The 19,470-nt window shown below is 23.8% G+C and overlaps 1 protein-coding gene across 3 annotated transcripts in view; it reads right to left on the bottom strand.

Moving 5' to 3' along the window:
- Window positions 1-13,432: 13,432 nt before the first annotated feature.
- The window catches only part of LOC112598045 (acetylcholine receptor subunit alpha-like), a 163,758-nt gene continuing 157,720 nt past the window's right edge, over window positions 13,433-19,470 (bottom strand). For 2 of the 3 annotated variants that reach the window (XM_025344370.1, XM_025344371.1), the window contains exons 13-14: window positions 18,287-18,335; window positions 13,433-13,750 (exon numbers count right to left, since the gene is read on the bottom strand). In XM_025344370.1, coding sequence (XP_025200155.1) covers window positions 18,293-18,335 — 43 coding nt within the window. In that variant the 3' untranslated portion in view covers window positions 13,433-13,750; window positions 18,287-18,292. The remainder of the gene's footprint in view (window positions 13,751-18,286; window positions 18,336-19,470) is intronic. The other variant, XM_025344372.1, reaches the window with a different exon arrangement.

Here is a 19,470-nt window from a genome sequence, read left to right as displayed (position 1 = left end):
ATATAATAGTAATATATTATAATACATATTGTAATCGTATACGCATATCTACATTTTTTGCTTATACCTTTTAACAGTTGGATTTGTAATTATTATTATTATCATCATTATTATCACTCGCTGATTACTGGCTTGCGGTCGATGTTTTTCGTATTACCTTTACGTTTTGCAGGCTGTAGCATTACTATTACAATGCAAAAACTAAGTAATTCACCAACCCTGCTTCTCAACCCCAATTTTTTCTTTTATTATAATATTATGCATTTATACAAATTTAGAAAATCGGAATTTGTAAGTATGCTTAAAAATAATTTTCTGGAAATATTTAAATTTTTCATACCATCTATAAGGAGTATTTTGTTTTAAAATAATGATACAAAATCTTTTTTCGAATGAGAATCACCGTTTTAATATTAGATACCTAACTGCGTAAATTAGATAATCTTTATGTAATGTTGTTGTATTGAAATCAAATTTTCAATAAGTACTTTCTAAGTTTTTAAGTTCTTATTTTTTGTGTACAAAGGATAATATAATAAAGTTCAAAATAATAGCTTTAAAATATCTGATATCTATGGTAATGATTATTTAAAAACTATAGTAAGTAACTATTATTATTATATTATAATTTTATAATTTACGAAAACTACATGAGTGTAATAAACACTAAATTTATTTCAATAGTATTTATACATTATACAATATATTTATTATGTTATATTAATTTTATACTATTGATTAATATTGTAGACATTTTATTTTCTATGCATGATTGTTATTCAGCGAAGTTATTATTTTTTGTATAATAAATTTAATAACTCAAAAACTGCTCATTTGAATTTTGATTTAAACGTATCAACATTTCATATCACTGTACTACCATAAAAAATGTCTAAAATAATATTTCAAACAAGAGCATAATTTTATTAAAAGAAAAATTATAGCTGAACACTATTGGTAAATCAACACCTGTATATTATTATAATAGTCAACTGTGCTCGTATATATCATGTTATTAATACAATATAATCGAGATATTAGTCGTCACATATTATTATATACAATATATTAATATCAATGCCGTAATTGAGCGTATTACGCAATACATACATATTGTAAGTACACAACTGGCTTTTGAAAGAAATTTAATTTTATTACACGTACTCACGAATTTATTTAACAAATGACATTTGCAGCGTTTCCTTTGTAATTGCATATAAATACAAGTACGCGTAAATGGTAATTATAACGGTGATGGTGTGGGAAAACGTTTTACTATTTTTATCTAGGCTACAATTGCAATAAATGCTATGTAGATTGGCGTTCATTTGATAGCCAATTTTGCTGACAATTTGAGACGTTTTCTTAGTTTTTTCTTTCAGACTACGTCTCTTCAAATTGTCTGTATGCCTCTATGCAATATCCATCTATATTTTATCAGCATGCATTCATGGACGTTGTATACTAACGGTATACGATTATGACAACTTTTTACACTCGCCATATAATATTGTTAGCCGTATTTTTTTATTATAATGTCGTATAGAAATTTTTTTATCCAAAATGTTTTAGTTTTTTGCTAAGCACCCACGTCATTGTTGACGTTTTTAATTTAATATCATAAAATACTGTAATTAATAATTATTATTATATGATCATAATGTTATATAAAAACTAATATCCAATAGTATTATACAATTACGTATACTATGTAAACTGTATCAAATCCAAAAAAAAAAAAAAAAAAAATTAATAAAATTAAATATTAATAATCACTGATATATTTAGTGGTAATAAATCACCAAATATTACGTGGTCATACCACGCGTATACCTAATTTGTTTCTTTAAGACTAATGAAAATATAATTTATTGTATGTATAAATAAACTAATAGTTTTAACATATTAATGGTATTTGAAATAATTTAGAAAATACATTTCATATTTTATTTATTTATTTTGTTCATAAATTTGTATATGCATAAAAAGCTATACTAATTAACTATTTTATCAAACATTCATTATTTTAAAATCTATTAACGTTTTTACATTTTTTTTTTTTTTACAATTTCCTGTCATAATATAACAAGATAATTAAAAAAAAAAATTATATTTTATTTTTTTAGTATTTATTATCTTTAAAATTATTTTACTTTAATAAATAACAACATATATTTTTAATTCATATTTTTCATATTTTGAACAAAATATTTTTCTAAGTATTTCGATACATGTACAAATCGAACGATTAGTTTTGAATTATAAGTATTTAAAGTTTAAGTGAGCAAAATGAAATGGTACTCTTTAAAATGTTGGTCTGCTGCTCCGCTCACCTAAACGCTATGTTTCAGAATATGAAATTAACAATGTATACCTACTGTCAGTCAAAAGTGTAAAAAACTTAAAAATTATAACTACTAAAAAGTTTTGTTTTATTTTTACTAAGAGTTATGTAAAAAATACATTTACAAAAACTTTAATAGATTTTGAAATAATGAGTGTTGTTCGATAAAAGAATCACCCTAACTGTAAACAATATTATGTATTCAGTCACATTAAACAACAAAAAAGTAATCTCAGTAAAATCAATAAATATATACAGTCTTGTAAAGAATACTTTTATTTTGTGTTCAGAATACGTATATGAATACTTTGAGAGTATTATTTTTATTAAACTAATATATGACTTTTTGCAGATTAAATAAAATAATTATTACAGCTCTATTTTGTAGTTATTAATATTCTTTAAAATGACTAACATATCTCGTTTACATATACTTAGTCAATATTATACTTTTATATTTTGATAAATAATCATAAAATACCTGATATCAGGTTTTTCATGTTTATATTACGTTTTATGATTTTAATTACTACTAGCCAAGTTTAGAATTTATAAGCACAAATAATTTTTTTTTTAAAAAAATATTAAATGATAAAATAAAAATTCTAAAAATGTGTTATTTAGAATAATACTTAAATATAAAAAAATAAAATAAAAAATAATTAATAAAATGTTAAAATACTTTTTTTTGAATACTTTACATAATTGTATATAACTAATAATAATTTTTAAAATATGACTATAATGCTGTTCTTAAAATGTCATGATTTATTTATTATATAGGTACCTGTCTATATATTTGATTGAAAAATTAAATTAATTAAATAAATTAAATATTAAAAACTAAATTTCAGTTAAACTCGTTTTTAATTATTTAAAGTACTTCTTTGATTTTGTTTTAAAAATAGTAATGGTATGAGACCATTATGACATATGATCTGTAATTTTACTTTTGGTTGCTTTTACATAAGATAATGGATTATAATGCATCATGAAAAAATAAAGCCTTTAAAATGATTAAAACAAAGGTGTACGTGTATATTGTAAAACCATTGTGCAAAAAAAAGTTTGGGTGCACAGTAAACTGAGTATTCATATATTAAAAATTAAAGCATCATTGTATACTATCGTGATATTTATCTGTTTGATAATTAATATTGAATTAAATTAAAAAGCAGTAAATTTTTTCTTAGGATAAAGTTAAATTACTCGTAAGTAATACAATTTATTTTGCTTAAAAATAATTTGTACATAATATTAAATTAGGAAATATTGAAAATGTAAAATAACATGTTGATCCATCACTGACAATGTTTTCAATATTTAAAACATATAGTCAATGATTAAATTGCATAATATATTGGGTAATAGTGAATTTGAATATATTTTTAATATTCCGAAAATAAACGGTTCTTCTCGATTATTGTAAAATACCTATCCATCAAATTCAAAATACAGTTAGGTAATAAACATGAATATTTAAGCATCGAACAAGAAGCAAAAAGTTCTTGATAATTTCTATTGATTAGTTTTATAAATTTCAAAATTATTTTAAAGACCAACTTATTAAGCAAAAGTAGAGAAATAAATGAAAAAAAATAATTTGAGTCAGTAATGTTAAGTTACGAGTATAACTTAAAACAATTTAACTCTTACAGTTTAATTGTTATATAAGTAAAAACATTCACTTAACTCATTTAAAAAGAAGTTGATTTGAAGTTCAATATTTTTTAGTATTACATTTTGTTAACAACGCATTATAATATTACTATTGATCGCACAACAGTGGAGTCTATAAGTAAATGTTTCGGAAATTGTACGTTTGTTCTAACTAATTTATTAAATTAAAGAATATTTAATTGACATAATATGACCGTTGCGTATACAAATATAATTAACTATTAAGTCTTAACAACAGTTATAGCCTATAGCTATAAGTACCTATTTTATTATATATTATTTTAAAATTAACTAGAAAAAGCTAAATTATTAAAATATATGCTACCCGTAGCTAATTCAGTTGTTATGTTACTTAATAAGAAAATTCACTAACAGTTAAAATGAAAATTTTAAAAACATTAATCTACTTTTGTCAATTTAATGAAATCACTTGATTTTATATTTTTTAGAATGTCGTTTTAGTGATTTTGAAAAGTTACCTGTACCGATTGAACGCTGCGTACGAAATTGTGTGTATAAACGCGACGCTATAATATTATAATTTTTAACTTTTTTTTAAACAATAAATCTTATGAATCTTAAACTTCGACCTGTTATCCGACTACGCATATCTTATGTTCCGTTTTTGAACACAAATAAACGTTTTCCAAAATAAAAAATCGTGAATTTTCATAGAATTTATGACGTAGGTATAGTTTTAATTCGTTTTATCTAATTTTTCGTAGCTTTTTTGATTCGTGTGTGATAACAACAATTGTATGCGAAAAACACGTCATGGTTATAAATATCAATAGGCGTTAGCAAGACATCGGTGAAAATGTGATTCTGGTGTATTTTTTTTTTTTTTTTATCGGGCGCCTAGTGACACGCAAGCCACAACTATATATTATTATTGTTATTATTATTAGCCGGTGATCGGTTTATTTCAAACTGTCGAGGGACGTGTGTAGGCAATATAAGTGACACACACGATCACGTGTCGCGCGTTTAACGTCAAGGCGGGGGCGATGCTCGATAACGATCAGTCACGCGACAATAACCATTATATTATCGTTATAATAATACGTCTTTATCGGCAAAGGCCAACGTAAATTTACTTATAAAATCGAGAATGTCTCCAACCGCTAGGATGCATTGATCTTATATTAAACGACTTTGTATAATATTATTATTATAGCACGCTGGTTTCGACGTAATAACATGACATTATAGCTAGGTGCTGTATTATGAAAAACTCAAACGGCTCGAATATGCGTCGAACAGCTCTTTAAAGTGTTTATTGTTCGCGATTGACAATAATACGTTTATGTCGTTATGCGAACTCACACACGCACCCGCTGTAATATTCAAAAGTTACGACGTATCGAAATATTCGTCGTACACGATTCCTAGGAGAAGGGAGTATAAAAAATAATAATGACAATATGAGATTTTCAAGCACAAGCGCGCGTGAAATAAAAACGACCGTGACATAATGTTTGTCTGATGCAAACGTTTTTTGGAAATATCGACATTGTCACTGTGCAAACTTCGTGATCGATTATATGGGTTGATTCTTTGAACAGCAGTAGACACATCTGTTTGATATATCAGAGGATGTTGCAAAGTTTTTGAAAATATTAGACTCCGAGTCGACAGATTTTACGACAATGTGTGTATATGATTTTATTTTGAGTCTGTGTACACGATAAGTAGTTGAAATAATTCTTGGATATTTAACTTTGAGGGCTTTTTCTAATAGTAAATTGGATCTATTTTATATTTTAAATATTTCGAAATTGAAAACATTCCTCAAAAATAATTCATACTGAAACAAAAAAAAAAAATCTAAAAAATATATAAATATAATATTTTAGCATATTTTAAGTCCAAATTTTGTCGAAATTCTATATTTTAACTATGAATAATGGTCTTTTAAAAAATAATGTAATATTCAAAACCAAACTCTTGTTTTCAATTTTTAAAATAATCGTGTACAAAATCGAATTTAGAGACAATTTTAGTAATAAGTTTTTTAAGTTTGTTCGAGTAGAAAAAGTTGACCAACATATAGACAACTATTAAAACTATGAAAAAGTGCAGTATCCGCGAGAAAAATTTATTTTTAGTATTTTCTTCTGTTTTAATTTAACGAACGTAACTTTCATATGCCATGCATCATATTTTACTAAAAACAAAAAAAAACTTTTTACGACATTTTTTTTTCTTTAGATATTTCTCAAAATAGGTCTCATTTTATAGGTTATAATTGTATACGTATGTTTTTGTAAGTAAGTTATTTATTTGAAGCTGTGATTTAACTTAAAAAAAAAATATTTGTTTTAATGAAAAATTATCTAAAGATTCAATAGAAATTATTCATATAAACTTTTCAAATAGCAGAGTTTCCATTATTTTAAATTATCGATAATTAAAATAACAATATTGGATTACCAATACTAACAAAAATCATAATTGATCCAAGTTTTATTTGTAAGCAACTATAAAATTATAAAATCATATGTATTAGTTTACTAAGAAATAATATCAAATGATTTGATATTGGTATCATGCAGTTAACGGTAAACTAAATAAGGGTTTTATCAATATTAATAAGTAAATATGTATCATATAACTATGAAATTTAATGATTAAGAGATGATTTAGTATTTTTAAAGTTATAAATTGCGTTTTCTCACAGTAAATAGTGGTAATTAACCGATTGATTTTTTTTTTTTTTTTTGTATTTTACGATATTATTTTGGTCAATATTGTATTTAAAATTACCTTTAAAGGTATTTATAGGTTTTATTCTGTGTTATACTTTAGTTAAATTACATGTTAAATTTGTCAATCAATTAAAACATGAGATAACAACCTTTTTTCGTAGTCGGGAGTTGTGTACCACTCCACTTTACACGATATTTTGAAATTTGATTTTCCACACACCGAAATTTTTTGGAAATATTTCGAATCATAATATGTAATTAAAATCTATACTGTAATAAAACAATTAAAAAAAACATATGCAATTGTAATAATAGAAAATAATCGTTCAACATAAAATTGTATTCGTAATTAATTAATTTTCCTTTTCGATAATCGTTAATTAATTTCCATCGATATAATGGGTTTTTACCACTAAGACACTAAAAGAATCATTCCGTATCATATTACGAGTATTATTGGAAAATATTATTGTTTTTATCAAATATGGTGTTTTTTGTTTGACATTAGTCGACATCATTAAATAATAACAATTACAATAATAAACGCTTTTCAACCTCTACATAATATCCTGTTCGGTACACAAGTTTCGATAATATCTCAATAATAGGTAGTTTGCATAATATAACATTTCGGTGGTGTTATCTTTAGCCAACAGATCAAATTTATGCTGTCCAATGAAACTACTGACAATGATGATAATAATCATGATAAGAATATTAATTAATACGTTATACGATCAAGACGATCGCCGTGAAAACTATAAGATCTTAAAGATATATTCGCGTATAGTATATATCTATACACCAACGCGCTGGTTTGGTCAACGGCCAATTCCGTGGCAAGCGCATACGTCTCCGATTATAATATAGGATCGATAAACTTTGTGCAACCTCATAGTGTACAAACAACGACATTGGATATGCGATTAATACAGCGACTACCATAATTATTATTACTACGAGATATAATAATATAAACGTAAAAGTATAGCATAATAAATTAGGGTAATCTATTTAACGTAAAACATTAATTATTTTAGAATATACTTAAGTTTTTAAAAACATTTTTCTTACTTTACGTTTACAAGATAACATTATTAGAAATAAAATATATATTTTTTATTACTTAAATTGTCATTATTTAAAAATACAAAAATTTTTTGCTCTTTTGAATAATAACATGCTTCTAAATATTTAGTAGTCTGAAATATAATATTTTATCTATAAATATCAAGTTTTGGACAAGATGTTTCTTAGTTTGTATTTAAAGGTTAGGTTATTTTAGTAATGGATCAACGTTTTACAGAGTAGGTACTCCTGTACCTGTAGATTCTGTAAACTTAACCTTTATAGCCTTATTTTCTTCTCTACGGATCGCAGTGTTAAAGTCTGAAATAATATGCCCCAAAAAATGAAAATCCAGATATAGATATATCTATAATATTATATTTCTATATCTTGACATATAGGGTACTTAGCGCATTGAATAAAAGTTATTGATAGGCATAATATGATAGCCCACTTTTATAGTATTTACCTCTAAAATGGTTATACATCAAACAAATAGTTTTAGGTTCACAACTTTTATTTTTTATTTTTAAGTTTAAATAAAATAAAACAATACAATGTTTACAGATGGGAACAAAAATTATCATTTAAAATATTTTTTGTATTAAAATAATTGCTCATTAGTCATTACTCATTACGCATTGTAGATTATTTTTATTAGGTGTTTAATTTTTAAATATTTTATGAATAAAACAAAAATATAAGTAAAATAAAACACCAATTATTTATCAAATATTTGAAATAATTTACTTTTTAGTATAATAGTTCTCTATACAAAATTAAGACTATAGAAGACTTCTGGAACGAAGTTAAGGATGTAAAGCAGTTAGTATGGATTAATATTGAATATGTATGAAGTAACGACAATTTTAAACGTAATAGAACGAATATAACAAAAATAATGTAGGTACTAGGGACTAGGTACCAACTCATTTCTAGGCTTAGATAGCTATTCTAGCTAGGAATGCCTTAATTAAATAAATAAATAAAAAAAAAAAAACTCATTTCTAATACTTCGACGTTTGATATTCAGTCTTGGTCGTTATTACTGGAAAAAAAATTATCACGCTGTCTATTCAATTATATCTTATCATTATATATTTTGTGTTAGTGTCTTTGAAATAAATTAAAAATATTGATTTATATTTTAATGTTTGTGCGATGATTGGTGAATATTATTAATTATTATTATTCTCGAAGATTTCAATAGTATTTTATGCAACTGCCAAACAATTTGAGAAATATTTTCATATTATACAGTTTTTAAACTAATTTTCTTAATCCATGTTTTTCATGAACTTTTTGGTGGAATACATTTTTTATATTTTGCACGTCGTAACATATGTTAAACATTAATGCATTCCATAAAAAGTCGTAATTGTATACACGAGTATTTATGGTAATATTTCATTGATAATATTTAAATTTTCTACTATAGCGATTTATCATGGAAAGTTTTATGCACCAATACATATGTATATAATCGAATTATTGTCATGTCTTGAACGTTTAGCTAATATATATTATTAGTTTGATGACAAAATGTCAATATCCCGTCAAAATAAAGTCAGTAAAAGTTGTTTTATAAGCATTTAATGTTATAATAGTGATAAATGATAATTGATAACCATTGTCAATTTGAGATTAAATTTACGTTACAGTAATTATGTCATATTTATACAAAAGGCCATAATAATAGCGCCACATAAGGACTAAAGTAATATGGGCTAGAAATGAGTCCATTTCAGTAGTGATTTTATAATTTGTAAAAGTACTTTCATGTCATTAAATTATATATTCTTTTATAAAAGTAAACCTTGAATATTTTTATGGAGATGCATAACAATGTTAGAGTTTTATTAAATTCTATTAGATATATTGTGGAGTATATTATGATTTTCTACAGTGGTATACGTATTGGGAACGCTACAAACTTCAGATAAAACATAGTAAACTTATTAATGAATCATAATCCGTTTTAAAAATTAATATCTATCTTTTGAAATCCTACAGTTTTTTACGTATTTCCTCTATTACTAAATATAATATAAATATAAAATCTGTTAGTTCTTAAAAATATAATACTAATGCAAGTCTATAATTAAATTATAAATATTCAATTTTGATATAGTATAAGAATTTAATTAGAAATATCATGTTAGTTTTTTGTATTTTGTAAAGTGAAAGTCATTGATAATATAAACTCAAGATTATCGTATGAGAATATCACCATCTACATTTCAGTGATATTTTGTTTACTTAGAAGGTATAATAAATTCATATATTATACGACACTCTGTCACTATAATGTGTTATAGCATAATTTTTTCTATCGTAACTGACAACTGTAGATAACTGGAAACCTAATATATAGTGTCAAGCTTATTTTTTTAGATTTTTTTTTCCTGTCTAATATAAATATTAATAAAAAAAAATTCTCTTTTATTTTTATACTTAACTATAATTGCGATTTGAATCATCAAAACTTTGAATAATATTAATTATCAATATTAGAATTGTAAGTGTTCTAAAAAAATAAATGAATAATAACTATTCTTAACATACTTGATTTGCAGTATTATTATTCGTATACACTATTCACTATAATGCAGATGCTGTACGTGCAAATTGTGTTGCTTCCGAGTATTATAACAACTAAAATGTTACACATAACTCTAGCCAGCAGATGTTACCCAATTGTAAAATAACGTATTGTGATTTAACTGTAGGGGAGTATCAAAAATAAATTGTTATTCGTGTGTGTTAGAACTAAACCTAAAAGTCGTATTTAAAATAAATGACATCTAAAAAAAAATATATGCATAGAATTTAATATTTTTCATTAATATTTATTAGCACTGAAATTTAAATTATAAACATTTAATTATTTATAATGTCAAAAATAATAACAGACATTATTGAAGTTACTCTTTTGCATTATTTGTCATTCATTGTTTATTACGTATCTATTATTCTTAAAATAATTATCACGAATAATTAGACACTGATATAAAATATTTTAAGATTTGTAGTAGTGGCTCTCTAAAATTTTTCACTTGAATGTCACATTAAATTGTTATAACTCACAATTTATCTTTGGGACAGAAATATTTTATAGTCACATTTAAAATTTTTAGTTTTTTTTTTTTTTGAAAAATAGAAATACAATAAGAATAATAAATAAATACATGTTTATACGAGTTGTTATTGTTGTTACGGCACGTCGTTGTTTATAGAGAAACGTAAAGATAAGTAATTTAAATCTTGAGTAATATATTTTCCATAAAATCAAATAAAATGCAGGTATTTACTGCAGTATTGTGTAATATTGAATATTATTGAACTTTAATATGTATCTTTATCACATATTTCATGAAAAATAAACAAAATAATATACATGGTTTATTTCATATCCGCTATAGTATGATTTTAGAAGACATCACACTAAATAAATATGAGTATTATTATTTTGTTTTTTTTTTTTTTTTTTGGTACTGTTTTGATCATTTTTAAACTTGTATTTACCTGAATATTTAGTTAGTATTTCTTCATTGCATATAGATGACACCATATTTTGTTTTTTCCTGTAAAATTATCTTCTTACAACAATATTAAATCGGAGAATAACCACTAGGATCCAAATAAATGTACACAATTGCATGATATAACATATTATATTATTATTTCACATTCATGTATCTATATAATGTATTTAGATTTCGTGTATATTCATTACGTTCCTTCTATATGTATTTATTATAACAAACAGTTACAAACAGATATTATTCTATAAACGTTATAATTATAATACATCACAGTCTATTGTAACCCACCCTCCCCACCAAAAAAAAAAAAAAAAAATATATATATATATATATTTATAAACAAAAATTTAACACAGGTATTATATTTTTCAATTAAACTTTGCCTACACACGCATTACATTTATAACATTATCAACGTACGTCTTTTTGAATATTTTTTTTATGTTTAAATCTATTTCATAATTAAGCACACGAGCAAGAACAATACGAGTGAATTTATGCGACTCTTCACTCCTATATATTTAAAATAATTTTATATTTTACTATAGTTCTATAAAACTATAGTTTTTTTTAATATATTTAACGCCACGACATATATTTTAAATCTAAACGTAACCATTATTCAATCAATAGAATCTACAATTTTTGTTCGAATGGTTGATAATTTATGTCTTCTAATTTACATCTTTCAACATGATATTATTATTTCTTAAAGTCTAGAAACAAAAAACAAAATTCAAGCCATTGAGCAATAATGTTCAAATTTTAAATTTCTGTTTATCGTCTGCAGCTGCAGTTAACAAGATTAGGTATATATAATGCTAAATTTGGTTCCCCCGTTAATTCGATCGCAGCTGATGAACATAAGACTCTAAATTCATAATATTTACAACAATGTCTGAATAATGGTGACACTTCAGGATTTAAGAATTCTTATTACGTTAAGCCTTTAGTTAAACGTTAAAATCATTTTCGTGAGTATAAAATACTTGATCAATATACCTAGTTATTTGAGTGCGATAAAAGTTTTTTTTTTTTTAACATCAATATTTTAGATTGGCTAGATAAATTTCATTGAGCGATATAGGTTGAACAATAATAACCAATAAAAGATTCTGATGTTTAATATACGAAAGTTTCAATCAATTCGTCTAGACTAATCTTTTTGGATTATTTTAAAATTAATGGTTTGAGATTTAGTCATTGAAAATATTGAGTCATTTTTTTTTTTACCATTTAATAATTAAAAAAGTAAAAAAAAAAATTAACTTTTATCAGCTTAATTGGATAACATTAATATTATACATCTTTATAAATCGTATTCATTGAATCATTAATAAATGTCATAAGAATTAGCTTAATAACAATAGCAGAAAATACGTTTAACCCAGTTTTAGATGTGTACAAATTATCCGTATGACAAAATGTCTACGATTGTTGTTGATATTCTTAAGTAAAACTTAAGTTACATCAATTATTTTCCGTTATACAATTTTTGGCAGTTTTTCTATTCACATAATATTGTTCAAATGAAACAGCATGTAGGCATACAAACGCTCATAACTTTAAATCCAACCGTAAACAAAAAAGTAAAACGATAAGTTATAAGACTATAATGTAAATACGATAGGCTACGGAATATTATATTAATATTATATTTAAGGCACTCTACGCATGACCCTATCTAAATATATATATATTTTTTCTGCATTTGAACGCAAACTCAAACGACAACGCAATATAAATAATAACTAAAATAATAAAAATACACAAATACGTAAAAAATATTATTGTTAGTAAATGGCATTTTTCGTTATCATTAATAATAATAATAATAATAATAGTAGATAGTTTTTTTTTTTAAATCCTTTTTAAATAAAATTCAATCTGTATAATAATAATATATTATAATGTTGTGGTCAGCGGTCACTATATAAAATTAAACTCGTAAAATTCGCCACAAAAATTAATCAATAATAATAATAATAATAATAATAATAATAATAATAATAATAATAATATAATATAATAATAATAATAATTATTATTATTATACAAATACATTTTGATTTTATAATAATAATATAGTATTATTATTGGACACACGCGTACAGTGTCTGTGCTTTATTATTATTATTATTGCGTAATAAATTACTCTGTTAGTGGGCATCATTGAAATTATCGTTATTAGTATTATAACAAAATTAATATACAACAAAACTTAAACGTATAAAAACATAGTTATATTATTATTTTTCGGCTAATTTATTAATATTATCATCATCATGAACAACCGCTGCAATTGAAACTGCAACTAAAAAATTACTTCTCCAGCGTTGAAATTTGTTTTTGTTTTTTGTAGATTTTAGGTGCCTTCGCGTTGCGTCAAACTGTACGATGTATACCTGAAACAATAACCATAAAGAACAATGTACCGTGGTTAAATAATGTGTATAGAATTATTGATAAAAGTCATTATGACTATCTACAAAGTGTATATTATGGGATTAAGTGTATATTTAAAATACGTGCGAAACATGAACGCATTAAAGACGACAAGAATATTACCGTTTTTCTTTTGCGAATACACAATAATAAACTATACAGTATATTATATTCTAAAACTGCACCGTTTTGTTGTTATGTAAGACGGAAACAATAATAACGAAACGAAACGATAATTGAATAGCGGTTCAGTATGTAAAATAATCTACTTATACATTTTGGTGATGAAAAGCGTGAGATATAAACATATATTTTATAAATATTTTTATAAAACAAAATATATATTAATAATTATATACGTAGGTATTATGCGACAATTTATTAAACATTAGTAGACAGATAATAACTAATTTAATAATTCGTATTTCTATGTTTCGTGTATCCGTTGTTTTGTTTGTTGTGTTTGTTGATATTTTATATTACATACAACATATATACATATAAAGTGAATTTATATCTATTTGTGATTTAATATTAAAACAACCATTAGATATTTTATAGGTATGTGCTTATTGACATTGGAACAATCATAGTTGATATATTATTATGTTAAGTTAGTAAACTATATTCTATAGTATTTTATTCTGTTCTATCTCAACACAATAGACTCAACTGACCACGGTCAGTAAGTGATTTACGTACTGACTTGGTACCTACCTTTAAATCGACACCTAATTTCAATTTGATACTGCAGTAAACTGTAAAGGTTCTTGTCTCCTACTTCACATTATAATATACTGTTGGTAAACTGGAAAATTACTTTCTAAAAGTAAATATCTTTTATCCTAACTTACCATTTACCTATGTGGTTAATTATAATCGGAGATCTTTTCTAAGATTTACACTGTTATCATTATATGATTTAGTATCTGTTACTGTAGATTCTTATTCGAGTTTACAAAGTTCACAAACTTTTTCTTTTGAAGTTCTTATATTATTCAAATCAGTAAAGGTTGCTTTAAACTTCTTTGCCTAATACCTAAAAAGTTACTCTTTATGTACTCATGTATTATTTTAATAGTATTTTTTAGTCAATATATGTTTTTCTGTCCAGTCGTATTCTGAAATATCTGATACATCCACTGATTTAATTATACACTACGGAAGTTAAAATGATAGAATTGAAAACCTTTCAGCATCGTATGTCTTAATTCTTAAATGAATCCCTTCTATTTTTTTTCATTAAACTATGGTTTGTAAATCAAAATGTTCTATTATATGGATATCTCGTAATTTTCTACCAATTCACATAGTATTAAAGTCGATACCTCTTAACCGTATGCATCATGTTCAATTGTGGTGTTGAATATAAGACTTCTGTCACTTGTAATTTAATTTCGCTGTTGTCTTGATTATTGTTTAACAAATTATATTTAAAAACACTATTAAATATTTATCTTCTTTTTACACTAATTTTTTCTCCACAAATGCCCTCTCTACCCATCAATAATATTGTTCTAATGAAATCCATTCTGAATTGAACTCTTCGTAAATGTTATAAAATGTGTTAATTATGGGATTTATATTTACAATAATATGTATTTTATTTATTAAATATGTTCACTTAAATGTATTATGGATAAAATGTAATAATTATTTTCAATATTTAATTTAAAAGTAAATTTATGTAATATTTATACATAAATACATAATTTTTTAGGTATATTATAAATTATAATTAATATGTATTTTTTTTTTTTGTATAATACTTATTGAATTGCTCCCAATAATCTTAGTTTTTCAATTCTACATTGAAAAAATAATGTCTCAATAATAAATCCTGGAATGGCAAAAATAATTAAGAAAGTTGTATCGATATTTAAAATTATGTAAAATAATTTATTAATGTGTGAATAAAACGTTCTTTAGACGTAAAATATCTTAAATCCATTTTACCATGAAACCTAAAACATAATTTATTATTTTATAAATAACTATACGAATTAAGCATTTTCATCTTAACTTTAATTTATTTTTATTTTTATTAATACATTTATCAGAAAAATTCGGAGATTTAGTTCCCGGATAATACGTATGATTATTTTATGAATCGTGTAACTAGTTTTAAATTTTTCACGGACTACTGAATACAATGAAATATGTTATGAAGATAAAATTGAGCAAGTATAATCATATTTTATATAAACATTTAAAACGGCTCAAAGCTATACAATTTATGTAATGAGAATCAGTATCTCTAATAATGTATAATATTAAATGTGTATACCAAAATGATGTACAAATATTTTTGATGGCTTAGGTAGTGAAATGGTTCTGAAATGCGAAATTGAGGCTGAACATAAACATTTCTGTGTTAATCATTATTAATTTAGATTAAATATTTCAAAAACTATCATATTTCGTTATATTATAATGATTTGATTATCATTTTATTGATACAACAATTTTATTAATGAACTGCTTTTGAAATTCAATCTTATATTGTTAGACCACGTACCTTTTCGAGTCAAAGGCGGTCTACAATCGAATTTTTCTTTTCATTCATAAAAAAACTCGTTTCCTTTATTTACTAATAAAAAAATACAAAAAAAAAATATTGTACAAAAAAATGACATAATTTCTGGGGACAATGAATTTATACAAATAAAATTAATTAAATTAATATTTACATGAATAAATCGAAAAATGTTACCTACTTGAAAGATATTGTTAATATTGAATCAGCAATACAAGGATATAGTCAAATGCTTTATAAAGAAACATTTTTAATATTTTAACCAAACGTGATTATATCCAAGTATATATTATATCTTGCAATATAATATATTGTTAAGTTGTGTTGAATTAATTGTATTACATTTATTTGATTTTCAGTCAAAGTAAATTCAATAGATTTCTATATAAAATATGGTTTTTTCTATCATTATTTTGGTTAAAAAGTAAAAAAATAAATAAATAATTATGTGTTTTATAGGTGTAGTATACCTATAATATTTATTTTTATATTTTATTATTTTTAACTTTCTGTTTGTCAGACTATACATAAAATAACATTAAAATGTAAATCTAGTGAAAAAGATGTATTAATCATCGAACTAGTTGGATTATTTCAATTTCGTTTAGGTCACTACTTGTCAAGAACACAATATCGTATAATATGGCTAGGCTACAGTTCGTTTTGAGCGTAATGTGTATAACGAACAAATAAGGAAGAACGTCATGATATAATACGCTTATTGAGTGGAAAAATCATTTTGACCAATCTGATCACATGAACTGTTTATTTCACAACAAAACGTAAACATTTCGAAGCGAAATCATTAGAGTATAAATTTTTCTGGCAAACGAAATCAATTTAAAAAATAATGTGCGATAGTGTATTACGGTTGTAGGCACATCAAACCTCCTGTGTACCCATAATGTGTATCGTGTATGAGTGTATGTAATTTAAATTGCTAACACATAATAACGTTTTTCCATAAATCTACATAGTGGATAAATATTATATACATAAACAGAGTGGATTTTTAAACATGCTCATGCTCTGTTATTATCATTGTTTGACAATGCATTTATATAGATATCATTTTATGGTTATTGTTATTTTAATTTGAAGTATATCTACTTAAACACAGCATTTTCAAATACATTATGTTTTATTTTAAATTGTTTTGTTGTTATACGAATTATTTTTCTATCATGTAAAAATTACTTTTTTTACTTAAAATTTTAAAGTAGATGATTTTTTTTTTCAATGATTTTTATGTATTTAAATATAAAACTGAACGGATAAATTCTATATTGTTAAACTTTATTTTATGGATATTATTTTTTAATAATGATTTTACATTTACATTAATATATATAAATATGAATTATTTTTTATTGTATTTAACTGTAATTTAACTAAGAAAATTTTAGTAAATTATAAAATTTCAATAGATTAATATTTGTATTACTTTATCGTTTAATTTATCATAGTAACTAAATCATTCACCAATATTCTAAATCGTTATTAAAAACTATTTGTAGTAAAAAAATCATTTGTTTGAAAGAAAGATATTTGTACCATTAAAAGGGATTCTTTTTAAACAACATAAAACACTCAAAAGTTTAAAAATATAGTTTTTGATTACAGGTTCTTAAAAATTTCAATCATCAAAATTTGAACTAATGAGATATTATACAAAAAAGGTCTTAGTGATTCACAAAACTAAATGTACATAATATTTCAAACTTTGTGCAATAAAATATGTGTGAAAAATCATTCATGAAAATTTATACCAGCGGTAATTAAGTGTATTTTGATAATGAGGGAAAATGTGAAAGTTCGATTGATATGACATGTAAAATGCAAGACCGCAAGGCCTGTAAATGCACGGGCGTTGTGTACTTGGTTATATGTGTAAGAGATTTAAAAAATGCAACTGAAAAAAAAAACGCTATCGATTTATAATAATTACAATTATAGGTACTTTATTTCAATAACGGCCTATCTTCAGTTTCTTCCTTATGCTAGGTGACCTGCAATTATTAAATTGTTTTAACACTCCGAACAATTATTGGTCATTGCGAAGGTATAAGGGAATAAGTCAATTTTATTACATTTATATCTTACAAAAAAAAATAAAAATATTATATTATATATAGTTTTAACTATTGAAATAGTTAGTTTTGGATTCATCTTCTAGTATACGCAAAAAAAAAAAAACAAAAAATACAAAAACTAGACTTTTTTCCATTTCCCAAAAACTAATAACTTATTTTCTTTTGTCCGTTAACGTTTGTTCAATTCATAAGTTTTTAATTATCATTATATTATAAACATCAGAGTTAATATTGAATACGTATAAAATATTTTTTAACCTAACTGCCTAACATAACTTATAATGAAAAAAAATAAAAACTATTATTTTATTTATATTTTTATGTTAAACTATTCCTATAGATTTTAACACAACATTCATCAGATATCAGTATAGTACCTATATTTAAATGACAATTTTTTTTTTTTTTTTTTTTTATTAACTAAGTAATTAAGTTATTTAACTAATCACAAGATAATATTATTGAAACTTGTATTATAATTTAACATGTCATCATATTACTTGGAGAAAAGAAAAAAAACTTGTTATGGAAATTGCACAGAATATCTTAATATTAAAATATACTATAGAATTTAATTTAATATCAAATACTTTATATTAAAGTGCTAATAAAAAACATTATATAATATTTATTCGCCGTGAAATTTAAATAAAAGAGACCTTTAAAAGCTATAAGATATGTACTTGGTAATATAAACATTAAACACGAGTAAAAATACAACCCGTCCGGCTTTCTTGTTTCTTAGCTATATTATTTTGAAGTTCATAAACTATAAAACTATGCACTTGTATGATATCATATTTTATATATTTTTGTACAGAAATAGTATCGTCTTAAACGACTATGCATGTGCATAATATTATATTGTTTCTCAGAAGTAAGTTAACAACATGAATAATACTACAATAGTATAATCATAATATTTTGATGAATATTTCATTTGTGTTAAATGTATAAAATCTGCCTTATCAGCAGTGATAATATTACGATCGACATCCTGTTGTTTAATGACATGTATTAAGGGTAACGGGGGCAGATTTTCCTGACTTCT

The sequence above is a fragment of the Melanaphis sacchari genome, unplaced genomic scaffold, assembly GCF_002803265.2.
Source record: "Melanaphis sacchari strain LSU unplaced genomic scaffold, SCAv2.0 Contig44_pilon_pilon, whole genome shotgun sequence".
NCBI lineage: Eukaryota > Metazoa > Arthropoda > Insecta > Hemiptera > Aphididae > Melanaphis > Melanaphis sacchari.
The sequence above is the reverse complement of the archived record's forward strand: the minus strand, read 5'-3'. Positions and strand labels throughout refer to the sequence as shown.